Raw genomic sequence first — 25,007 nt, forward strand, 5'->3', positions numbered from 1 at the left:
CCGTGGTCCCCGGTTTCCCGCCTTGCTGGGGGCGAGGGCGCTGGCCACCGCGCCGGGGCAGGCTGGGCTGGGTGGTGACGCTGTCCCCCGCTGAGCCCCGCCCTCCCCCCCCCAGGTGATCCGCAGGGGCTGGCTGACCATCAACAACATCAGCCTGATGAAGGGCGGCTCCAAGGAGTACTGGTTTGTGCTGACGGCCGAGTCACTGTCGTGGTACAAGGACGAGGAGGTGAGTGGCTGGCAGGGGTGGGACGGTTGGGCAGTTGTGGGTCGTGCTCTCCACACTTCCCTCCTCTGGGTGGCGCTCCCTCAACTTGCTGTTCATTCGGGAAAGGCTCCCTGAGCGCCACCGTGCCCCAAAGCTTACCATTAGAATGGTATCAGCCAGGGCCACAGGGTGTCCAAAGGCACTGTGCATCATATCCGAGCCCCTCACGGCCCCCCGTGTGGTCATGCCTCATGGGGGCTGGGCTCCCTGAGGAGGAAAGGGACATGGGGGAGGCTCCAAACTGATCCCACCCTTCAAAATCATGGCAAGGTGGGGGGCTTTCAGAGGGGGCACGGCCTGGGGTCGGGGACTCAGGTTCACGGTGAGGCTGCTGGGGGTTCCATTGTCTACAGCTAACCCAGGCTCAGCCAGGCCCTTAGCCTCTCTGGGCCTCAGTTTCCCCATCCATGAAGTGAGGTAGAACGGCCCTTGCACCTTTGAGGTGCTCAGTCACGGTGTCTGTCTTGAGATCATTCCACATGTGCTTGTCCTCCTCAGAAGGATGAGGGAGGCCTCTGGGTACAGCACCAGGAGTACTAAGCACAGGGAGTGGTGTTGCGCGTTGCCTCGTGCCATGGTCTCCCTGAGCCTGTGGACGGGGCTGTGAGGGAGTGCACCCCTGTCCCCTGGCCCAGCGGGCAGCCCCACCGGGTGCTGCCGTGCAGGTCCCTCCTCCGCCACGGCCCATCCTCCCGTCCTGAGTGGCCCATTGCGTGGCTTAGTTCTCTTAACAGAACAACAGTACTGTGTCTTAGTGGCCTGGGAGTGAAGCCATTCCTCTGGTGTGACTGCCTGTTGCCACTCTGACACAGGCTTCCAGGGCCCACCAGCGAGGGCCACTGTGTTTCTCTCATTTTCCTGGGTTGCCCTGTGAGAGACAACACAGGCGCTCCCTGTCGTCAAGGTGGTATTAGGTGGCTATCGATTTGGGTCTGTGACAGAGGTCCCAAATGAAGGCACTTACAGAGGTGGTCTGTTTCTTGCCCGCATCCCGGCGAGCTTGGCAGCCCTGTGCCGTGAGGCTGGCCAGGGCCCTGGCTCCGCCTCCCCCATGGCCATCGTAACACGTAGCTCCTCCTCGTGGTCCAGGATGGCTGCCCCGTGCCCATCACCACGTGGCCACAGGAGGGAAGGAGGTGCCTGACAAGGAAGGCACACGCACCCCTCTGCTCACATGCTCCTGAATCTTTGCTTCCGCTCTGTGCTTTGCCCACATGGGATGGCACAGCCTCCAGCCCGGCCCAGCTGCCCCCCGAGGAGAGGCCCGGCTTCTCTGGTCGCCCCTGGAGCTGCCCTACCTGGCTCTCCCCCCTTGGGGTTTTGGGGTGACCCCCACACCTGAGTCTTCACTGGCAGCTGACCCCATCCCAGCACAGGCAGGCCTGTGCCCAACCATATGTATTTCCACCCAGGCTCAGAGACAAGACAGGTAGAACTCCGTTGGTGCCTCTGGGTAGCCCTCTCTTGTTTATGAAGCCCCTGCCCTGTGTCAGGCTCACTGGCTAGGAGAGCCTGCCATGGTCCCACACGGAGGGCACTCTCTTCCTCCTCCTCCTCCTCCTCCTCCTCCTCCTCAGTAGATATGCACATTCCTTTTGTCAGGTAAGGAAACTGAGGTTCTGAGCAGTGACTTGCCCCCATGTCACAGGGTGGGGAAGTGTCCCCATGCGGTGGGTACAGGACACAGGCTCCCTGACCCGAGGCACCTCAGCCCCACACCTGGACCACTCCCCACTGCCCAGGCAGGAAGCGGTTCCAACAAGTGGCGGGTGTTTAAGAGTAGAATGTCGTCATCCCACTCCCCGCGAGGCCGGAGGCTCAGCACTGGAGTGTCGTGAAGGCTTGGGAGCCCCGAGTCCCCCAGGGGACCTTGCCTGGGTGGCTGCTTCTAAACTGGGGTTGTCCAGGACCCTGGCGCCTTCCTGGGTCGAGATGCAGAGGGAGGGTGGGCGGGACTGCACATTCCTCAAGGAACCTGCGGCCAGATCCGCTCCTCAAAATGGCCGGGGTGCAGTGTGGGTGGGGATGACGCTTGCACTTCTTCTCCCTCTCTTTCCTCCCCCGCAGTCTGAAACCCAGTCTGCTCTGTGCCGCATCAGCTGTCAGATATGCTGAGAGCTGGTTCGCACCTTTGGGCCTTGGGGGTCCCCGGGGCAGTTGGAGAGGGGGCTTCTGGGCCCAAACCCTAGCCTGGCGATTTGCTGTATGGCACCATCGGGAGCCCAGTTTTTGACTTAAGGAGGGGCCCTTTGTTTCTCCTTCATCTAGGGGTTGAAAGCAGGAGCCCCAGACCCTCCCTCGGGGCCCCAGAGCAGAGGCAGGGGCAGTGTTGGGAGGAGGGTCGAGCGCCGCCGGCGGTAATGAGAACCAGCAGACCTGTGAATGGGGCCCTGTGTACACCCCAGACACAAAGCAGGCTGAGATCGGGGAGGGGCAGGCGCGAAATCCTGTCTGTCTGTCCGTCCCCCGCCCTCCCCCCTCCCCCCCAAATTAGGATCCCAGCAAGGGCCCTGAAAATCACACAACAGGGTGGCCACCCCCGGGGTCAGGCCACCATCGTAGAGAAGCCTCAGAGAGAGGCAAGACACCAGTATTTCTTTATTTAAAAAAATAAACAAGAGGAGGTGGTTACTGGAGGGTGGGAATAGGAGACTGATTCCGCCAGAGCCCCCAACCCCTCAGCCAGTGTTGGGGCTCTCTTTGCCTCTCCCCGGCGCCTCTTTTCCTCCCCGGCGACCACCCCCGCCCAAGCCCTTCTTCTGTATTCCAGAATCTTCTGTCCAGGCCTCCGGCCCCTGGGGAGGAGGGCGGTGGGCAGTGGCACTCACCTCCTGGTCTGCCTCGCCGCGTGGGTGGCAGCGAGTTTGGGTGGGGGGCCCATCCCGACGCGCCGCTCGCCCGAGCCCAGCCTAACCAATGTGCAGACTACTGTACACATTCAGAGCCCCCTGAACAGGTAGTCTGAACACTGGGTTGGCGGGGCCGGCTGTCCGTCCCACGGGCCCCCTGGGCAGCAGCAGGGCCACAGCGCCCCAGCACCTCCGAGCAGGCGAGGAAGCCACTGGTCCGCCCGCGATGATCTGCTTCGTCTCTTCTGACGTGGCACGGCCGGGGCCAGCGTGCATCTGGAGAAAGTTGTGGGTTTTCAGGAAATCCTAAGGAGGCGGTGGGGGAGGGCGAGGGGGAGGCGGGTGGGGGGGGCGCAGGAGGGAGGGTTTGGGTCCGTGGCCTCTGTGCGCAGGAGAAGGTCTCTTTGGGGGTGGGGGCGGGGTACATGCACGCCTCCGTGTCTGTGTGGTGTGTGTCTGTGTCGTGTGTGCGTGCGTGTGTGTGTGTGTGAGTGTGTGTGCGTGCGTGCGGGCAGCATCAGGAAGGCAGCCTCTGTGCTCTGGGCGGAATCACGCTATAAACACTTCCAGATGTGGCGTCTCACTCGGGGCCCAAAAGGGCTGTGACTCAGTTACTTGGCCGTAGCCGGCCAACTGGAAGCTTCCTGCCTCATGACATGATAGGGTGGGGGCGGCAGAGGCTCTTCACAAACTTCCGGGCCGGGAACTCCTGCCCTTGCCCTTCCTGAAGCCCCCCAAAATTCTTCCCTGAGAGGTGGGAGGGCCCCGGGCTCCGCGTTCCCTGGCCTGCCTACACCCCGCTCCCCTGCCCCGGCTCCCAGCATGAATGGGGTCTCCCACCTCCTTGGCTCCTCTGCTTGCCCAGAGCCCGGTGGACTGGCTGACCCTGGAGCATAAGAGTGACAGACAGACAGACAGACAGACAAAAGAAAACCCCTGGCGCCTCGCAAGCACCAGCTCTGGGGTGGGCATGTGCTCGGGGCTTTCACGGTGTGCGCCCTCACCTTGCACCAGGAGGATGAGACTCCTATCCATCTTTGACAGCTGAGGAAGCTGAGGCAGAGAGGGGCAGTGGCTTGCCCAAGGGCACATGGCTGGGGAGGGGCCGGGCCCAGCTGAGCTCCTAACACCTCAGTCAGGACTAAGCCCACGCACCGAGCCTGCCACTCGCTCCTGCCTCCCGTTGAGTAGTCCTGAAACTCCAAGTGGCCCTCCACCCTCTGGGGGGCCCCTGGGCCCCTTCCCCGCCACCACTGTGGCTGCTCTTGATTTGGGGAGGAACCGCCACGTTGGGCTTTGTTCTGAGGCCTTCCGGAGGTCAGGGGTAGGATGGGTGAAAAGAAGTGAGCTGCTGTGTGAGGGGGGCAGGTCTCTCTTCTCCAAAGGTGCTCGGGAGGTCAAAGACCAGGAGAGCAGTGGGGAGAACCTGGCTTGTGAATCCCACCGTGGCCCACTCCACCTGCTGCGTGGCCCTGGGCGGCCCGCTTCCCTCTCTGAGCGCGACGCTTCCCTGGCAGGGCTGTGTGAGAGGGCTCCATGAGCTGCAGACAAGCAGCACTTCCCCTCAGTCCTTGAGAGCTGCTGTGGGTCGAGTGGGAGTCGGGGAGAGGCGGGGGTGGGGGTACCCTGATGCTGTGCTTTGGTTTCCTGATGTAGAAAACCCAGTTAATGTGCTGCCACCTCCTCCCCCCGCCCCCAGTAAAGATTAATAGCAATGCATCTGCACGGGCCCAGGCGTATCGTAGGTGCTTAGCTGACAGGAGTTGGGCTCCGGAGTGTGACTCCCAGCTCTGAGACTCACCAGGCCTGTGCCCTTGACCGGGAGACGCGTCCTCTCTGAGCTGCTTTCCCCAGCAGCCGGCAGGACTGCCATGCCCAGCACTCAGTTGGCACTTTCTGAACAGGGCCACCCTGGCTTTGGGACTCAGGCATCAGCTCAAGGGGGCCTCTCTTTCCAGCTCCCTCCTCCGCCCCCACTGCCTGCCCCTCTATGCCTCCGTCTCTCTGTCTGTCTGTCTGTCTCTTTCTCTCGAAAATGGGATCATATTGGTAACTCACTTGCAGGCTCGTCGTGAAGAAGTAGTCGTGTTAATGGTTTCACTCAGTGGTTGGAATCTGGGTAGAGTCAGAGTCGGCCAGTTTTGAGCATCCACTGTGTGTCAGCAGTAAACCAAACAGACAGGAGTCTCCACCCCCGAGGACCCAATGAGTCGGTCTAGGTGACCCTAGGTCAATAAGCAAGATCTGTGGGGTGGCGGGGGAGACTTCCCTGGTCCAGTGGTTGGGACTCTGCGCTCTCACTGCCGAGGGCGTGGGTTTGATCCCTGGTCAGGGAACTAAGATCCCGTAAGCCGCGCGGCACAGCCAAAAAAAAAAAAAAAAGATACAGATACGTGGTGTGTTGTGTTATGTGAGGGGAAGCGCCAAGGGGAAAAGTAGGGGGAGAGTTTGGGGTGGGGTCAGGGCAGGCCTCGCCTGCAGGGTCCCTCTGTACAAAGGAGGCAAGGAGGGCACCAGGCTGCTGTTGGCGGGTGTGTGGGGGGGCATGCTAGGTGCAAAGGCCCTGGGGTAGGAGCCCGCTTGGGATGTTCAGAGAGTCACAGAGGCCAGCGTGGCTGGGGCAGGTAAGCGAGGGAGAGGGCGGTGGCAGACTAGTTCACCCGAGGAAAAGCATCATGGGAAGCGTCAGGTGTTGGCGGTGGTCCTCCTGGTAGAGTCCAGCCCAGGGCAGCCTCAGGGCCTCAGTTAAACAGCCCAGGGTGACCCCTCCCCTTTCACCCTCAGGAGAAAGAGAAGAAGTACATGCTGCCTCTGGACAACCTCAAAATCCGCGACGTGGAGAAGGGCTTCATGTCCAACAAGCACGTCTTCGCCATCTTCAACACGGAGCAGAGGTGAGTGCCCCCGACCCCGACCCCCACCCGCCGAGGTCCCAGGGAGACCGATGGCCCCCATTCAATCCTTCACCAGTGTCCACCGAGCACTTGCTGTGAACAGTCCCTACCCTGGGGTCTCACATTCCAGAAAGGGTGTCAGTCAAGAAACAGAAAAGTGCTTCTGTGGGGTGGTCAGCGGGGTGGGGAGGCCCCTCTGGGGAGAGATGAGGATGAAACGATGCAGGAGCCGTGGAGGGTTCTGAGCAGCGGAGGGATGGGACCTGGCTCTGGTGCTCACCGGCGCCCCCTGGTGGCCACGAGGGGAACAGGCTGAGGAGGCGAGCGTGGGAGACCAGGGAGGAGAGGCCTGCATTGGCCCAGGTGGGAGGTGGTGGGGCTGGACCCAAGTGGGGCTGAGGACATAGAGGAGGAAGGGGTGGATTCCAGCAGAGCGACTGAACTCCTGGTGGGTGTGGGTATGAGAGCAAGAAAGGTGTTGCTCAGGGACTGAGCTGCCATTGGCTGACATGGGGAAGGCAGAGGCAGAGTAGGCTCGGGGCCAGTCGGAGGCTGGGTTGGGGTGATGCTGAGGGAGAGGGGCCTGTGAGACACCACGTGGGGCGTGGGGGAGCCAGCTGGGTAAGTATGAGAGACTGGTGTTCAGGAGTGCGCTCCGGGCAGGAACGTGAATTTGGGGAGTTGTCGTTGCATGGAGGTGTTTCAAGTCTAAATGGGATAAGATCCCTGGGCCAGTATAATAGAGAAGAGAAGGGCCCAGGAGGCTCTCGGTAAACCCATGCCAAGGGGCGTTGGTGGGAGACTTTAGCAAAAGCAAAGATACTTCTCTCAGCTCAGGAAGAGACCCAGTTGGCAGGAGGTCTGAGAGCAGGAGGAAGGGCTGAGCGTGGACCCAGGAGGGCCCCTGCCCAGACTCACACCCTCATCCAGGGAACCCCCAAGTCAGGGGTCAGCTGTCAGCCAGGGCCTGGAGGTTCTTCATGACTGGCCAGCAGGCACTGACATCCTCCCTCCTGGCCCCAGGACCACCTTCCCCACTGCCCATCCACACACACCAAATCCAGCTGAGCCATCTGTTTTGTGCAAGAATCATTCTATCCTGCTTTGTTCTGGGCTGGCCTAAAACTGTTGAGACCCACTTTGACCATCAGCTGGCTCCAAAAACCTTTATAACCCTTTTAGGCTCATCTCTCCCTACCCCCCACCTCCTCTGCCTAAGAAGCCCTAGGGTGTGTGGGAGAACCTGGGTTCTGTGATGGGACAGGCCTGCTGGGAAGCTCTTCCTGGCTGTGTAATGCCAGACAGCCATCCCACCTCCCTGGCCCTGTGATCCCCTGTGCAGCGGGGTGGGGTGAAGATATTACCTAATGTATCATTTAGGGGTGAGTTCGGGAAACCCAGAATGATAGTAGCAGAAACAAGATAGAAGTTGGGTTTTTTATATAAATCAAGTCCAGACTTCACCATCCGGGGCAGGTTGGACAACCCCACAGGCATCCAGGCCCAGGCCCTCCTTCTTATTTCTCAGCTCTCCTCCTCTTTGTCCAAGATGGCTGCTCAAACTCCAGCCATCATGATGATGTTCCAGGCAGCAGGAAGGAGGAGGAGGAGCAACAAAGACATGCTCCCTTTCCCTGCTCTCAACTCCTTCCAGAAGTCTCAGGGCAGCCACTCACTGACTGCTGGTTGGCCTGAGCACTGTTGTGAGGCCATCCGTGCCTAACCTCAGACCCAGATCTCACTCGAAGACTTTGGGACAGCTTGGCCGTCTCAGTCACACCTGCCTTGTGGGACAGGATGGCATGCGTGTAGCATGGATCCTGGCCTATATATGGAGAACACTGCCTATAAACACTGGTTAGTGTCTGTCCGTTTTTCCCCCAGCCTTTTGGCTCTGCACCTTCCGCTCACAGACCCACATTTGCCCAGCAGTTCACAAGCCTTTGCTGGGAGTTTCAGTCCTGCCCTGGCCAGCTCCACTCCCTCCCAGGAATCGGGGCATATGCTGGACCTTTACTGTCCAAGGCAGTAGCCACTGGCCACATGTGACTGTTTATTTTTATTAATTTTTGATTGGAGTTTAGTTGTTTTACAATGTTGTGTTAGTTTCTGCTGTACAGCAAAGTGAATCAGCTATACGTATACATATATCCCCTCTTTTTTGGATTTCCACATGTGACTACTTAAATGTAAATTGATGGAAATAAAATAAAATTTTACATTCACTTTCTCGGCCACGCTGGCCGCATTCCTGATGCTCAGAAAGAAGCCACCTGTGGCTCGTGGCTACTGCGTCAGGCCAGAACGTTCTTTTGGATGATGCTGCTGTAGCCTCTCTAGAAACACCTTGATGGGAGCTCCCCAACTGGCAGAGGGTGTCGTGGGTCACTGCCCATTCTGGAGGGGTCGTTGGCAGCCTTTGGCTCCCCCAGGAGAGCATAAAGGAGGGGATGGGCAGTTCCCAGGGGAAGGAGAGGAGTAGCTGAGCCCACAAACAAAACACTGCAGATGCCACTAGATGCAGACTCTTGCTGAGCACACGCCCTGCTCTCGGCACGGTTTTGGGTGTTACAGGCACGAATTCACGGCGCCTCCATCAGCCCAATGGGGTGCAGGGGCTGCTGCCATCCTGGGGCCTCTGGTCGTGAGTGCCCCCGGTCAGGGGTGAATCCTGGTCAGTCAGGCCAACCCCAGAGCCTGAGCTCCAGCTCACTGCACCCACCGGGCCCACGGGCAGGGTCAAGCATGTGCCTTTCCCTCCCTCCCTCTCACCACAGGAACGTCTACAAGGACCTGCGGCAGATTGAGCTGGCCTGTGACTCCCAGGAGGATGTGGACAGCTGGAAGGCCTCATTCCTCCGAGCCGGGGTCTACCCTGAGAAGGACCAGGTGAGGAGCGCCCTGCCCGGCCGGCACACCTTGGGCTGAGCTGACCCCACCTGGGAGAAGAAGGGCGGCCGGCATCTCACGGGATGGGTCATTTCAAGCTGTGTTTGCCAGCACTCTCTGAGGGCATGTAGCCCATACCCTCTTGAGCAGACAAAGCAGAAAGGGCTGGAGAGGGTTCTGTCATCAGCGCCCAGAAGGTTCTCCAACTAAAGTCAAGGACAGGGATGCACGTGGACCGGGATCCTGTCTGCTTTGTTCTCTCTCCTTTTTTCCTGTCCTTGAGGCGGAGTGAACATGGCCCCCAAATTAACGTGTTGTTCCCATCCCCAGGTGAGAGGCAGTAGCCCACCTTGGACTGTGGTCACCCCCAGGTCCGGGCAGCTCAGCCCAGGGACAGGCAGGGCCACGTGGTGCCAACGCGGCCATGAGGGGCCAGCCCCAGAGGGTCAGCTGCGGGTCGGGTAGGGCAAGCAATCCCCAGAGGAGGGGGGCTCCCCACACTGGACTCAGGCTGCAGTCACCCCTCATGGCCTCCCCTCCCCGCTTGCAGGCAGAAAATGAGGACGGAGCCCAGGAGAACACCTTCTCCATGGACCCGCAGCTGGAACGGCAGGTGGAGACCATTCGCAACCTGGTGGACTCCTATGTGGCCATCATCAACAAGTCCATCCGTGACCTCATGCCAAAGACCATCATGCACCTCATGATCAACAATGTGAGTGCCTGCCCCTCCGGGTCCCCCTTCCCCCAAGACAGGGGTGCAGCCGCAGCCAGATTTGGGCTGAACACAGTCTGTATAAAATCAGAAATGAGAGTGAGTCTCACCACCTTTTAAACAACACAATCAGGATCCCCAGCCTCTCTTGGGAAATAGGAAGGTACAGACACACGGGGCTCACACTCCCGTTTAATCGTGTCATTGAAGCTACCACCACGCTTGTGCACTTTCTCTAAAGTTTTCCAGCCTTACAGTAACCCTGGGAGAGGGCCTGCTATCGTCCCCATTTTACAGACAGGAAAACAGAGGCCCAGAGAGGTCAAGAAGCCTGACCCAAGTCACTCAGAAGAGTGAGGGGTGGGATTCAAACCCAGGCTGAGTCTGTCCCCAACTGTGGCCTCCTGGTGGCCTGCAGCCCGGCCTGCCTTCACCCCAGGGCGTTACCTGCTACCCCCGGGGCTCCTGAGCCTCTCAGGGTATCAGGCTTCTCTTCGGTGAAGTGCAGCTGTACTGATGTCTCCTGCTCCAGGCTGCTGGGAGGGCTCAGGCCTTGGGCTCAGCACTAGGCACTCGGAAAGCTATGTAACCCAGGTTCAGTTTACGTTGTGACTATAAAACCTCTAAATACGACAGAGTCTAAAGCAAAAATCCCATGTCCCTTCCCTTTCACTCTGTTCTTCCCAGTCTCTTCGTCAGTGGTGGTCAGTGTTAAGTTTCATGGGTGTCCTAGTACCTTTTTCACGTATAGATTTGCTGCAGCCATGAACTTTTAAATTCATGTATGCTTTGACCCAGCAGTTCTACTTGCAGGGATTTCTCCCAGAGACGTTTGCCAACATGCACATTGAGCACATACATGGTTATTCTTTTCAGCGTGTTTTATAGTGGCCAAAGATTAGAAATCTCTATCAATTTCCTAGAATCCGTTAAATAAATATCCAATCTATTGCAAAAAATACCAAAAAACAAAAGGATGAGAACTATCTCCAGGTCTATAATAACTTTATTAAAACAGAAAAGCTATAGAGCATAACAGAATGATCAGAAAGGTTCCATTTGTGTAAAAACGGAAGGGAAATTATCTGTCTATCTATAATATGCCTAGAAATCTGGAAGTTTGTACAGGGACCTAGTGACCAGTTGCTCCCTAGAGGGAGAACTCAGGGGGCCTAAGGAGGCCAGAGTGGACAAAGGAGTTTTCACTGTAACTTTAGGTTATATTTTATTTTCCCTTTTACTCGTTTTTCAGAATTTAAATGTTTGACTAGCGTGTGCATTTACATGGTTTGCAAATGAAAAACTATCATCTTTGTACAGCACTGTCATCTTTGTACATGTTGAAAGTTCGGGAAAATTCATCCATCCATATATGTATTTTTTTCATGTTCTTTTCCATTATAGTTTATTATAGGATATTTAATATAGTTCCCTGCAGTATACAGTAGAACATTGTTGTTTATCTTATTTATAGTAGTTTGTATCTGCTAATCCCAAACTCCTAATTTATCCATCCCTCTACCCTTTCCCCTTTGGTAACCATAAGTTTGTTTTCTATGTCTGTGAGTCTGTTTCTGTTTTATAAATGAATTCATTTGTATCATATTTTAGATTCCACATATAAGTGATATCATATCCATTCTTCTTTATGGCTGAGTAATATTCCATTGTATATATACACCACATTTTCTTTATCCATTCGTCTCTCGATGGGCACTTAGGTTGCTTCCACATCTTGTCTATTGTAAATAGTGCTGCTATGAACATAGGGGTGCATGTATCTTTTCCAGTTATAGTTTTGCCTGGGCATATGCCCAGGAGTGGGATTGCTGGGTCATATGGTAATTCCATTTTTAGTTTTTTAAGGAACTTCCATACTGTTTTCCATAGTGGCTGCACCAATTTACATTCCCACCCACAGTGTAGGAGTGTTCTTTTTCTCCACACTCTCTCCAGCATTTATTATTTGTAGACGTTTTGATGATGGCCATTCTTTTTTTTTTTTTTTTTTTTTTATATTTATTTATTTATTTATTTATGGCTGTGTTGGGTCTTCGTTTCTGTGAGAGGGCTTTCTCCAGCTGCGGAAAGCGGGGGCCACCCCTCATCGCAGTGCGCGGGCCTCTCACCATTGCAGCCTCTCCCGTTGCGGAGCACCGGCTCCATACGCGCAGGCTCAGTAATTGTGGCTCACGGGCCCAGCCGCTCCGCGGCACGTGGGATCCTCCCAGACCAGGGCTCAAACCCGTGTCCCCCGCACTAGCAGGCAGACTCCCAACCACTGCGCCACCAGGGAAGCCCCGATGATGGCCATTCTGACTGGTGTGAGGTATACTTCAATGTAGTCTTAATTTACACTTCTCTTATAATTAGTGATCAACATCCATTCTTTTTTTTTTAATTAATTTATTTATTTTTGGCTGCCTTGGGTCTTTGTTGCTGCGTGTGGGCTTTCTCTAGTTGCGGCGAGCGGGGGCTACTCTTCGTTGCGGTGCACGTGCTTCTTATTGCAGTGGCTTCTCTTGTTGCGGAGCACGGGCTCCAGGCATGCAGGCTTCAGTAGTTGTGGCTTGCAGGCTCAGTAGTCGTGGCGCACGGGCTTAGTTGCTCCGTGGCATGTGGGATTTTCCTGGACCAGGGCTTGAACCCGTGTCCCCTGCATTGGCAGGCGGATTCTTAACCACTGCACCACCAGGGAAGTCCCCAACATCCATTCTTAAAAGGACAATTGTAGAAGGAGACTTCTCTTATGAGATCTCATACATCCATTGAATTGATATTTCAGTCTCAAAACCACTCTTGCCCTTAATGGGGAAGCTCTGGAAGCATCCCCTCCAAAATCAAGAACAAGTTGGCCATTTCCACTTTCATATAATCTTCTTGTAGGGTGACTAGGCAATGCAGTTAGACAAGAAAATTTATTTATTTATTTACTTACTTACTTACTTACTTACTTTATTTATTTATTTATTTATTTATTTATTTATTTATTTATTTATTTATGGCTGCGTTGGGTCTTGGTTGTGGTGCACGGGCTTCTCGTTGCAGTGGCTTCTCTTTGTTGCAGAGCACAGGCTCTAGGCGCATGGGCTTCAGTAGTTGTGGCACGCGGTCTCAGTAGTTGTGGCTCGCGGGCTCTAGAGAGCAGGCTCAGTAGTTGTGGCACACGGTCTCAGTAGTTGTGGCTCGCGGGCTCTAGAGCACAGGCTCAGTAGTTGTGGCGCAGGAGCCTAGCTGTTCTGCGGCATGTGGGATCTTCCCAGACCAGGGATCGAACCCATGTCCCCTGCATTGGCAGGCGGATTCTTAACCACTGCGCCACCAGGGAAGTCCCAAGAAAAATAATTTAAAGGTGTGAACATCAAAAAGGATAGGAAAAACTATTCGTATGTAAACATGAACATGTATACTTAGAAATTCCAAGAAAAGTAACTGAGGGACTTCCCTGGTGGCACAGTGGTTAAGAATCCGCCTGCCAACGCAGGGGACGTTGGTTCGAGCCTTGGTCCGGGAAGATCCCACATGCCGCGGAGCAACTAAGCCCGTGCACCACAACTTCTGAGCCTGCGCTCTAGAGCCCACGAGCCACAACTACTAGAGCCCATGCTCCATTAGAGAAGCCATCGCAATGAGAAGCCCGCGCACCTCAACAAGGCGTAGCCCCTGCTTGCTGCAACTAGAGAAAAGCCCATGTACAGCGACGAAGACCCAGTGCAGCCAAAAAAAAAGATATAATGGGAGAAAAGATAGCAATAAAAGAGATAAGATTCAGGAATTCCCTGGCATTCTAGTGGTTAGGACTCCGTGTTTTCACTGCCAAGGACCCGGGTTCAATACCTGGTCGGGGGACCAAGATCCCACAAGCCATGTGGAAGGAAAAAAAAAAAGATAAGATTCTAGGAATAAGTTTCACAAGAATCTGATGAAATGGGTTGGAAGAACACTTGCAAGCACCCCTGAGGGACTCAGGAGACAACTGAGTGGAAAGCTCACCTCCTTGTAAGTATCTCCCATGTTCTGCAGTCAGGTGAAAGAGGAAGCCCCGCCCAGCACGCTGGAGGCTCTTCTGGCCATTCGCAAGGCTGGCTGAGTTCTTGGCTGGTGTGGTGGGAAGCCCTGACCTCTCCAACCCTTGCCCTCAGACGAAGGCCTTCATCCACCATGAGCTGCTGGCCTACCTGTACTCATCGGCGGACCAGAGCAGCCTCATGGAGGAGTCGGCTGACCAGGCCCAGCGGCGGGACGACATGCTGCGCATGTACCATGCGCTCAAGGAGGCGCTCAGCATCATCGGGGACATCAGCACCAGCACGGTGTCCACGCCCGTGCCCCCGCCCGTTGATGACACCTGGCTCCAGAGCACCAGCAGCCACAGGTCTGCGAGGCCTGGTCGCCTGCAGGCTGCAGGGGCTGCTGCCTTCGGGATCCCAGCTCCACCCCCTGCCACGCCCCCATGTGTCCATCAGGGCACAACCCATGGGTGGGTGGGGTGCAGGGGCCCCCGACCACGGATGGCTCAGCACCCAGGGCTAGCCACAGTGTGGGACTGCCTCCCCGCCTAGGCCTGAAGGGACTGGAGACGGAGGGTTAAAGGCCCGCCTGTCTCCTGGTGCCTTCCATTGGTTAAGCCCCAAACAGAAGCCAGAGAGGGCGAGGGGCCTGGGCAACCCCGGCCATAGGGGAGAGCCTCCTGGGGCACAGAGCATAGCTGAGAATGGCGGGAGGGGGGGAACTGGAGGGACACGTGGAGGGTGTAACCAGCATCCCCCGCCCTGTCCACCCTGGAGCTGAGATGGAAATAAGGCCCTGGCATGGGCAAGTCAGAGCATCGGGCAGGGACATCTAACCAGTGACAGGACAGATAGTGGGAGGAGAGAGGATTGGTCAGGGAAGTCTCAGAAGGCGCCAGCCCTACTGAGCCCTCGGGGAGAGGGCACAGCAGCCAGCCTGAGGGGCATCAAGTGCTTGGCCCCAGAGGGGAGTCTGGGGTGGGGGGGGGCACCTGGGACAGAGGCCTGTGGGCCTTGCAGCCTCTGGAGGCATTTGGACCTGATCTGAAGGGCAGGGCTGGGCTCTGAAAGGATCTTTGGCTATAGAGGGGGGATTGGAGGAGCGGGGGAGGCCCGAGTGGGGCCAGTGAGAGGGGAATGCCCAAGGGAACGAGGCCAGAGGGAAGCAGGAGCCCTTCACAGCTGAGGACAGGTGCTGCGCCCTGGCTCAGGTCTTGGGGCTGGACGGAGGGGCCCAGTGTATCTGCGCTGCCCTACGCCCAGGACCGGGCACTCACCTGCATCTGGCTGGGTGGTAGCTGATGCCAGCCCATGTTACAGAGGAGGCCACCGTGGCCAGCACCCCATGCCCCGCCTCGGGCTTCCGCGGCCACACGGATGCGGCCAGTGTTGCCACCCCCCATCTTCAGCTCACACCCTCTCCTTCCTCCACAGCCCCACTCTGCAGCGCCGGCCTGTGTCCAGCATGCACCCCCCAGGCCGGCCCCCAGCAGTGAGGGGCCCCACCCCGGGGCCCCCCCTGATTCCTGTGCCGGTGGGGGCAGCAGCTTCCTTCTCAGCGCCCCCCATCCCATCCCGGCCCGGACCCCACCCCAGCGTGTTTGCCAACAATGACCCCTTCTCAGCCCCGCCTCAGATCCCATCTCGGCCAGCTCGGATTCCACCCGGCATCCCCCCTGGAGTGCCCAGGTAAGGCTGGACCCCCTCGCCGCCTGCCACCTAGAGCCACCGGCCTGCGCCCTGCAGGGAGCGGAGGAGTCACTGGCGTCCCCATTGGGCCGGTGGGGAAACTGAGACCCAGAGAGGCCAAATCACAGAGTGGTGGAGTCAGGGTGACTCCCAGGCCCTCAGGCCTGTCCTCTTCGTGAGCAAATGGGCCCGTCACGTAGCGTGGGTCCCCTCCCACGGGGCCCCTTCTTCCGGTTTTGACCTGTTCCCTTTCTGAGGATACGCACGTCAGTCACTGCCCGCGCCGGCCCTGCCTCTCCCCACCCTGCAGGCCAGGGTCTTTCCTCCCCACTTCTCCTGTGAGTAACCTGAGGTCCAGGGCGGGCGGGGAATTTGCCCAGGGTCACAGAGCAAGGGAGTGATGGCGGGGGTACTGATGTCCAGGCTTGGCACACTCCTTTCCAGCACCCTAGCAGCCTTTAGAGGAGCAGCCGGCTTCGGGCAGCAGCCTAGGGCAGCGGTGGTGGGGCCTGGGTCCTCCTCCTTGCCCTGCTTCCAGCCTCACTGCCCTCTCCCCTTCCCCGTCTGTCTCTATTCTCTTTGCAGCAGAAGACCCCCTGCTGCGCCCAGCCGGCCCACCATTATCCGCCCAGCCGAGCCATCCCTGCTCGACTAGGCTGCGGGCGGCATGTTCTCGGGGGTCCTCGAGCAGGACCCTCGGTGCAGGAGCTTCGGTGGTCCGGGCCCATCCACCGCCACCCCTGGCCCTCCAGTCTCCGTGCGGGACCAGGCTCCCTGCAGGCAGCCCCTGACTCTTCCCTAACCCTGGCCCCAGTCAGGGGCTGGCCTGGCCCCCATCCCCAGCTGGACACAGCACTGAATGGAGGGGCCCTGGAGCCCCAGGACGAGGGGAGCCGGGGTGTTGCACTTTGGGGGATGGGGTCTCAGGTAGCAGAGGAGGCAGCTGCGTCCCGAGTGCCATCTTGAATGAGGCGTCCAGGCTGGGGTGGTGGTGCTCACCCAGGGGCTTCTCTGGCCAGGAAAGCCTGAGTAGGCCAGGCCTTCCAGAAATGGCACCGAGGGTGTCCATACCCCCCAGTCCTTGCTGGGGCACAAGGAGTGTGTCTGCTTCTCAGCAGTGGGAGCTCCCAGCGGCGAGCCAGGCCCAGTGGGCCCAGCGCTACCCGCCCGCCCAAGTTGTACATATTCCTTCCTTGGCCGTATTAACCACACGGCCCAGCCTCGGCTGCCGGAGGTGCCTTTCCCAGGTCCGGAACACTCGGCCCGGCCAACCTCGCTCTCTCTTCCCTGGGCCATCTCCTCCTCCTGGGCCATCTCCTCCTCCTGGGTCCCCAGGGCAGCCTGGGCTCAGGGCTGAGTGGGTGGGGAAGCTTCGGGGGCCTCTGGGCTCCCACTCAGGCCTCCCCCACGGGTCGGGCCCAGGTGGCCTCTCTGTGAGCAGACCTTCTCGCTCGCTCGGTTTGACCACTGTAAGTGCCTGCACTCTGTATCCTATTAATAAACTAAAATAAAGGGAAGACGCTTCTGGTGGCTGCTGTGTGGGCCTTTTGTGTTTCCCTTCAGGCTGAGGACGGGGGCTGCTGGCCTTCCCCCTTCCCCCTCCCACCTGCACCCCAAACGGCACTGCTCTTGGGGAGAGGGTTCACTTCTGGAGGGGAGAGCTTTTACTTTCCTTAACACATCCACACACACACAGGCCTGGCTGTCCCCCCACCTGCACCCCAGACGGCACTGGTAATAGAGGCCAGGACGGGGGCCTGCGGCAGGCGTCGCAATTACTGAGGGGAGAGGGCCTCCTGGCCCTGCGCCCCAGACTGTGCCGCAGTCAGGCCCCCTCTCCACCCCCAGTCTCCTGAGGACTTTCCCCAGAGGTCCCCTTTGCCCTCTTGGGGGCACAGGCCTTCCAGCCCAGCCGGGGACACAGTTAAACTTTGCTTTCTGATTTTTCTCTTGTGCCCAGGCGACCACCTCCATCAGCTCCTGCCCGACCTTTCTTCTGAGCTTCGTGGGAGACCCCTCCCGCCTGCCTGGCTGCCCCCTTGGGGGCAGGTCTGTCCCGGCTGGTGTCCCTGTGGCCCAATCACCAGGCTCTGTGATTTTTCTGACCATAATTTATTGACTCTGGTGCCCAGGCCAGACCGCCCTTTGTTCCGTGAGGCTCCTGTGCAGGCTTTGGCTGAGGCCACCCCTCAGCCCTGTCTGGGGCCCCTGCAGGGACAGTGGGAGGGGCGGGTGGTCTTGGAGGCCCCGCTCCTGGAGTTCTGTTACCAGACCTCACACCCAGCCTGCCCCCTTCCTGTCAATAAAGTGACTGTTCTCGCAAGAACACTGTGGCCACGTCTCCTTCCCGGCCCCTAGCACGAGCAGGCCACCCCCAGCAGTAGCACAGGCCTCAGGTGGAGCCACAAGGAGAAGAAGGAAGGCATGGCATCCCACAGCAGCAAGCCCCTTCCTACCGGGACCTGGCTTGGAGGGCCAGTGGGGAAGGGAAGGGGGAGTTTGCTTCCTGGGCCCCGTCTGCACCGCGTAAGGCTGGTGCAGGCTGGAAGACTCCGGCTAAGGCACGTTACAGTAGGGGACAGAGGCAGGGCCAGAAAACCCAAGGGTTGCATTCGAACGCTGCAGTGCCCCCCATACACAATTTCTGGGTGCTAAGCCACCCCTCCTGGAGCGCCCATGTCTGCAAGCCAGCTGGTGTTCCCTACCCGGCCCCTGAAGGGAGGAGATGCAGGGGGGGCCCACACCTCAGGCCCGAACTGCACAGCCTCCCCTCCCGTAGGAAACTAAGCTGGGGAAGGGACCCCCCCCCAAGTCTCACACGCATGCGCCTTGCTGCTCCTCCTTTTCGCCTGTTCTTCCATGGCAGCGGGCTACGTAGGCACGGGCCGCTTGTCTTGAAAGAAGCGCTTGAGCGTGCAGACTTGCAGCACAGCCACGAGCAGCAACACGGCCACGTTCACGGCCGACCAGAAGTTGACCCGCTCCAGGTTGCCCTCTTGCAGGTTGCGGTCACGTGCCTCAAAGGCCCGCAGCAGAGTCAGCATTTGGATGCTGCGCTCAAGCCGGATCCTCATGGTCTCGATGGACTCCTACGGCACAGAGGGAGAAGCAGGTCAAGGTTTTGTCCTGCAGAATGGGGTGAGAGTTCATGTTTGGGGGGAGAGGGGGAGACAGCTGAGAGCACAGACTCAGTGGCCAGGCTGCCTGAGTCTATATCCCTCTGCCACTCAATGGCTGTGTGACCATAAGCAAGTAAATAACCTCTCTGGGCCTCAGTTTCCTCCTCAGAATTAAACCTCAGAGTTGCCATGAGAATTGAATACCTAATTATTTTTTTGGCCATGCCACATGGCTTGCGGGACCTTGGTTCCCCAACCAGGGATCGAACCCCGGCCCCTGGCAGTGGAAGCTTGGAGTCCTAACCACTGGACTGCCAGGGAAATTCCTGAATGCCTAATTAAGTACAAAGAACATATTAGTGATTAATAAATAGCAGTAGGTGAAGCCAGACTGCTTGGGTTCAAATATTGGCTCTGTCAGTTGCTGGCTGTGTGGCCTTAGAAGAGTTACTTAGCCATTTTGTGCATCAGTTTCCCCAACTGTAAAATGGGGGATAATTAGAGCACACTTCCTATATATAAGGTGGTTATGGAGATTTAATGAGTTATTTGAGCCCTTAGAACAAGGTTTACACCTAGAAATGTTCTACTATTACTAGGTTGGGGGCACCAATATGTAGGAAAGGCAGGGTCAGGCCAAGGCGGACCCCAGTCAAGGTGAGAGGGTAGGGTCCAATGCCAGAGATCTGGGAGGAGTGGCCCCAGCTTGGCCTGGGCGCACCTTGATGTCCTCCATCTTGACATCCAGCATCTCCTCGGGCTCCACAGCCTCTGCCCAACCCTCCACCTCCTCATCATCCTGCAGGCTGTCAAAGATGAGTTCAAAGAACACCAGCTTCTCTGAGATGGTGCTGAAGGAGTTGTCAAAGCACAGCTTGTAATCCCCGGCCTCCGTGGGCTCCACCCTGGGCAGACAGACACACAGACATGACCCTGAGTGGCCGGCCAGCCAGACTTTTCAAGGCAGGCAGGGTGGTAACCCGAGGCCGCTGGTGAGGGGCAGGGCTGTAACTGAACCTGGGCAGCCATCAGGACTTAACTCACGTGTGCACACCGTCTGCCTTGCGGGACTCACTGACCAGCAGCACTCCCTGAGGGCTCTCCAGAGTGAAATCCACGTCCAGCCCAGCACCTCCGATCACCTGGGGGGCAGGTAAGAGCAGGTGGAGGGCTAGGGGTAGGCCAAGGGCACCTGCCAGAGAAGGCCAGGGCTCGGCCCACCCTCACAGACCCGTACCGACCACCACCAGGGGCCTACCTGAGCTCTGACACCTACACCTGCAAGCCAATCCCGCCCCTCTCCCCTGCCTCTGGCCGCGCCCCTTGCCTTGACTCCGCCCCCATTGATTTGATGGCCTCAGGACCGGCTCTTTTATCTGGTCACGCCCCCCCTAGAGACCACGTCCCGGCTTGGCCACACCCCAAATGAGAAGACGGAGCCCAGCCGCCTTCTCTTAGCCCAACCCCCGAGAAATTCTCAGGTTGGCCACGCCCTTTCTTGTACAGCATTCTGGTCTCGCCTCGCAACTCCCGCAATCGACCCAACCCTTTTGGCCACGCCCACTCGCTAGGGTCCTGCCTTCTGAAGGGCTCCCTCGTTCTCCCGATGGCCCCGCCTCCCCGCTGCCCCACTCTAGCCCCGCCTTCTGCCATTATTCCCATCCCTTCCGCTCCCACGCGCTGTCCCCGCCCCCTCCGCCTAGCTCTCCCTGGCTCCGCCCCCGCGCTCCTACGCACGGGCTCCTCCTCCTTCCCTCTTCAATGCATGCATTGCTTGCTCTGTATGGCCACGCCCTATCTCCCTGGCTCTGCTCGCTCTACGGCCCGGGACCCTCTACCTGGTACTCAGTCTCAAGGCTTGCGTTGGCCGGCGCGGATTGATAGAAACATTGCTTCCGCCCCGCAGGCAGTAGGAACGTGAACTCGCCGTCCTGGATCGGCGGGGGCCCTGCCCCTCCCACCCCCACTGGCGGCAATAGTAGCCACAGGGCCAAGGCTAAGGCCGCGCCGGCCGCCATCATCCGGGTCACCCTCTGGTCTGCTAATAGGTCGCGGTTCCTTTAAAGAGTTAGCCCTGCCCCCTCTGCTACTCGGCGGGGCTCATTGGCAGCCGCTTCTGCCCGTTGTCCGAAGCCCGCGGAGCCAGGCGTGAAGGACCCCCTGAGAGCATAGCTGCCCTAATGAATGCCTGATGCGCCTGAAAACACTCGACTTTCTACAGACGTTTTCTTTGCAAAGCCTCCACTTCTAGTCTCAAACGCTAGTTGGGGGGGCAAAAGTACAAAAATAAGACACGATGGTACATTCTTCTCAGGCAAAAGTTAAGACAGCTGTAGTGGAGGCGGCCGGGTCCTTCCTGCGGTTTTCCCAGTGTACCCTGCGCGCAATGACGATTGTGCGATCCAGCCTGGGTGTAGCGGATCGGAAATAGAGGCAGGGCATGTCCCTGCACGCGACCCGTAGGGCTCGTCTGAAAAGGCTCAGCTAGGGTGGATGGAGACCCTTTTATGTTAACATGGGGGGCAACTTGTGCCAGGTCTGTGAGTTTGGTCCCAGGTCGGATGCCTAACCGCTCATTCCTTGGCGGCTTAGAACTGTCACTTTGTCAGTTTCCTCGTTTGTGAATTAGAGGTGATGAGAATTGAGATGAGGCCTGGCCTATAGTGAGCGCCCCAAATTTCTTGCATATAGCACGGCGGCTTGGCCCCGCCCTGCACCCCAATGGTCTCAAACTCGAGGGCCAGAAGGTAAACAGTGATTGAATTGGCCTAGGGTAAGAAGAATGACAGCCGAGGTGCTTAGTGTCAGAAGAGAAGAGCGGAGAAGAGAGTGTGGGTTTGGGAGGCAGGTTGCCTAGTTCAAAGCACGCCTCCCGCTTTACTTGAGGCATCACTCTGCTGGGCCTCGCTTTTCTCATCCATAAAAGGGGTAAGGGGGCTTCCCTGGTGGCTCAGTGGTTAAGACTCGGCGCTCCCAGTGCAGGGGGCCCGGGTTCCATCCCTGGTCAGGGAACTAGATCCCACATGCATGCTGCAACTAAGAGTTCGCGTGCTGCAACTAAGGAGCCCGCCTGCCGCAACTAAGACCTGGCGCAACCAAATAAATATTTAAAGAAAAGGGGGGGGGGTGATACTAGTCCTACTTCATTGGGCTGTTGTGAAGATTAAGTGAGATGCTTGTTTAGTGCATGACATATCATAGGCCCTCAGTAAATGTTATCCGTTATATTCCAGGTTTATCGCCCTTCCTTGGGCATGCCGCCAATTAACCTCTCCCTCAGTCTGGCTTAGAGGATTTGGAGGCGACCTGAGCAGATAAGCAAAGATGTCGCTGGAGAAATGGACTCTGGTGATTCCATCTAAACATAAGAAAAATGTTCAGATGGAAATTTTGAGTCTTTCAAGACAGGCCTGAGAGAGGTTGGCAGGTGGTGGCAGTTACTCTTCGAATACAGCTGGTGACTGTCAACTGTTTCTGGCGTTTGGAGAGCGTGGGGAAGTAACACTTTGTAATGTCAAAGTTTATGTATGGTCACACTTCGTACTCCTTTTCGTTCCAAGTTTTTCTATCATTCAGACTCACTACTTGGACATTTTGAAGTAGTTGTGGAGAATGAGTGATAACTTATTTTTTTTAAGGATTTTCTTTTAATGAGGTGAATTTCACATTGCATTAGATTAATAATTTTAAGTGAACAACCCAGTGGAGTGACATTTAGTATATTCACAATGTTGTGCAGCCACTACTTCTACACACTTCCAAAACATTTCACCAGCCTAGAAGGAAACCCTGAACCCATTAAGCAATTATTCCTCATTCCCCCCTCACCCCAGCTTCTGGCAACCAATCTTCCTCTATGGAATTAGCAATTCTGGATATTTCATAGAAATGGGATGTGTGACCATTTGTGTCTGGCTTCTTTCACTTAGTGTGTTTTTAATGTTCATCATAATATCAGTATTTAATTCCTTTTTATAGCTGAGTAGTATTCCATTGTGTGGGTATCTGTTGGACACTTGGGTTGTTTCCACCTTTTGGCTGTTGTGAGTAGTGCTGCTAAGAACATGTGTATTTGAGTATCTGCCTTCAGTTCTTTGCAGTGTATTCCTAGGAGTGAAATTGCTGGGTCATATGGTAATTCTATGCTTCACTATTTGAGGGACTGCCAAACTTTCCCACGGTGGCTGCACCATTTTACATTCCCACCAACCATGTACGAGGGTCCCAATTTTTCCACATCCTCATCAACACTTGTTATTTTCTATTTTATTTTTAGTATATCCCTCCTAATGGATGTGAAGTGGTATCTCATAGTGGTTTGTTTGTTTCTTTTTGGGGGATCAAGCCATTTTATTGAGGGGCATCGGGGGAGGGCCTTAGAGCTGGGAGGACAGTGATATCTGACATCCTTCTCCTGGCCCTGGGATCTCCTCAGCTTCACAGTCGCTGAAAGCTCATAGTGGTTTTGTTTTTTTGGGTTTTTTGGCCGTGCCACACAGCTTGTGGGATCTCAGTTCCCCGACCGGGAATTGAACCCTGGCCACAACAGGGAAAGCCCGGAATCCTAACCACTAGGCCACCAGGAAACTCCCGAAAGCTCATAGTGGTTTTGATTTGCATTTTCCTAATGATATTGATCATCCTTTCATGCGCTCATTGGCCACTTGTATATCTTCTTTGGAAAAATGTTTGTTCAAGTCTTTTGTCCATTTTAAAATTGGGGTGGTGTTGATTCATATATTATAGAGTGAAAAAGGAAGAAAGAAAAACAATGAAAAACCTCTCCCACTCTTTGCCAGTCTCTGCTGGGGCACATCAATACTTCACCTGGGTGTTTATAACTCTGCCTTAGTCTTCTCTTCCTGTTTGCACCAAGCCTAGAAATCAGCCAGAGATGAAAGAGTAGGGTCTTCTTAGGTCTTTTCTGACCATTTGTCCTGCCCTGGGCATTCACATTGCTTTCTAAGTTCCCCAGTGTGTATGGGTGCTTTTGAATGCCTTAATTACCCAAAGAAACTCTCACCCCAGCTTTTCCTCCCAGCTTTTGGTATGTCACTTGTAATCTTGTGCCCCAGAGAACTGTGGGTTCTTCCTTTGCCTTACAGTGTTTTCCAAGAATGTGTTCTGAGTTAAACAGACAAGCACCTTGAGGCAGTCCTTCAGGTAACCCCCAGACATCTTAGAACAGACACACACAATACTGTGAGAACGAGGGCTGCTCTGCTCCCTTAGAAACTGGGGACCAGGGCCCTATACTTCACTTGAAGACACAGGCTGCTGCCTTCAAGTCCTCCACTGTGCTGGGGCAGGAGATGAGGAAGGGCAGGGAAAACACCACAAAAAGCTTTCCTGCCATGATCAAATTGCCTCTTCTTGATTCAGCATTTCCTTGGTTGGCATAAACATTTAGCTGTTTTCCAGAGTTTGGATAAAGTTGATTCTTACCACTTTTGCTCAATTGGTCAATGTTTTGGTGGAGGTGGAGGCCCATGGAGCTACCAGCTCTGCCATTTTCACTGTTGTCTGGGGTGAATGGGTGATTCTTGTTTCCCTCAATTAAACGAAACCCTCCCCCTCCCCAAGTATTCAACAAAATTTACTGAGTGACACTGTGAATAATACAATGTCCTCGTGGAGCTGTCATCCCAGTGCTGCTCCACTAAATGATTTCAGGTAGTCGGAGGCGCTGAGAAGTAAATGCTAGGTGGGTGGGTGGGGTGGCTCATTTCACCTGGATGGAGTCGGAGAGCTTCCCCAAGAAGGTGGCCTTGAAGCTCAGGTTTGAAATAGAAGGGAGAAGAGGCAAGCGGACAAAAACAGTGCTCTGAGGTCAAAGGCTCTCAAGAGAGTTCAAGAGGCAGAAGGGAGATGAGGGTGGGGTGGGTGAGAGGAGTAGCCAGAGAAGAGATGGGAGCCTTCGGCAGAGGCCACATCATACAGAGTCCCTCTTCCGTTTGTAATGTTGGCCTAGAATCTTAGCCTGGGGTTCTTATGACCATGGGGAGTTGGCAGACTGGCTTCTGGAGGTCAGGGATCCCCTGAAATTATAACCAAAAGATTACAAGACCATGTGCTGGGCAGTGTTTCTTTGCCCCACCAGAGCTGTTCTCTACCATTCCCTGTACTGCTTCGCAGTGGGAGGCAGGGAGCTGATATCTACATACCGGGTCAACTTGGCTTCCTTTTCCTCTTATTTCCAGTTGGGTTCAGCCCTGGTAGGATATCTGAGGGCTGAAGGAAAGGAAGGTCTAGACATCTATTCCCTGGCTCCTACCCTGTTGGTCTGCATCTTTCCACCAAAGCCTGTAACTCCAGCTCTCTCCAAGTTCCAGAACTGTTTTCTCCCCAGCAACTTCAGGCCTGGCTGCTAACAGTTCCCTGACCCCAGGGAGTCACCATCCGTCATTGCTTTCCCTTCACCCTGCCCATGACTCCTCAGTCCTGTCTCTTAAGGGCATAATCTGTGTGTCAGCTCACCAACACAGGTATGTGTGGCTATTTCTGAATTCAAAATTCCAGGTTACAGGGACTTCCCTGGTGGCGCAGTGGTTAAGAATCCATCTGCCAATGCAGG

General features: G+C 56.2%; 2 protein-coding genes across 15 annotated transcripts in view; one reads left to right on the top strand and one right to left on the bottom strand.

Moving 5' to 3' along the window:
- Window positions 1–18,147, top strand: part of DNM2 (dynamin 2) — a 92,710-nt gene extending 74,563 nt beyond the window's left edge. For 8 of the 14 annotated variants that reach the window (XM_082454890.1, XM_082454898.1, XM_082454899.1 and 5 more), the window contains 7 exons: window positions 116–229; window positions 5,902–6,011; window positions 8,789–8,900; window positions 9,451–9,615; window positions 13,758–13,990; window positions 15,060–15,314; window positions 15,900–16,844. In XM_082454890.1, coding sequence (XP_082311016.1) covers window positions 116–229; window positions 5,902–6,011; window positions 8,789–8,900; window positions 9,451–9,615; window positions 13,758–13,990; window positions 15,060–15,314; window positions 15,900–15,969 — 1,059 coding nt within the window. In that variant the 3' untranslated portion in view covers window positions 15,970–16,844. Of the gene's footprint in view, window positions 1–115; window positions 230–5,901; window positions 6,012–8,788; window positions 8,901–9,450; window positions 9,616–13,757; window positions 13,991–15,059; window positions 15,315–15,899; window positions 16,845–17,274 lie in introns of those variants that run through there. The other 6 variants (XM_082454897.1, XM_082454895.1, XM_082454894.1 and 3 more) reach the window with 3 other exon arrangements.
- TMED1 (transmembrane p24 trafficking protein 1) lies at window positions 17,411–20,586 on the bottom strand. Its single transcript, XM_082454968.1, has 4 exons — window positions 20,272–20,586; window positions 19,478–19,575; window positions 19,155–19,338; window positions 17,411–18,403 (listed from the first exon to the last, which is right to left on the bottom strand). The coding sequence occupies exons 1-4, from the start codon at window positions 20,452–20,454 to the stop codon at window positions 18,185–18,187; spliced, it is 684 nt and encodes a 227-aa protein (XP_082311094.1). The 5' UTR covers window positions 20,455–20,586; the 3' UTR covers window positions 17,411–18,184.
- Window positions 20,587–25,007: the final 4,421 nt, after the last annotated feature.

This window comes from Balaenoptera physalus, assembly GCF_965194825.1.
Source record: "Balaenoptera physalus genome assembly, chromosome: 3".
In the NCBI taxonomy this organism is placed as follows: domain Eukaryota; kingdom Metazoa; phylum Chordata; class Mammalia; order Artiodactyla; family Balaenopteridae; genus Balaenoptera; species Balaenoptera physalus.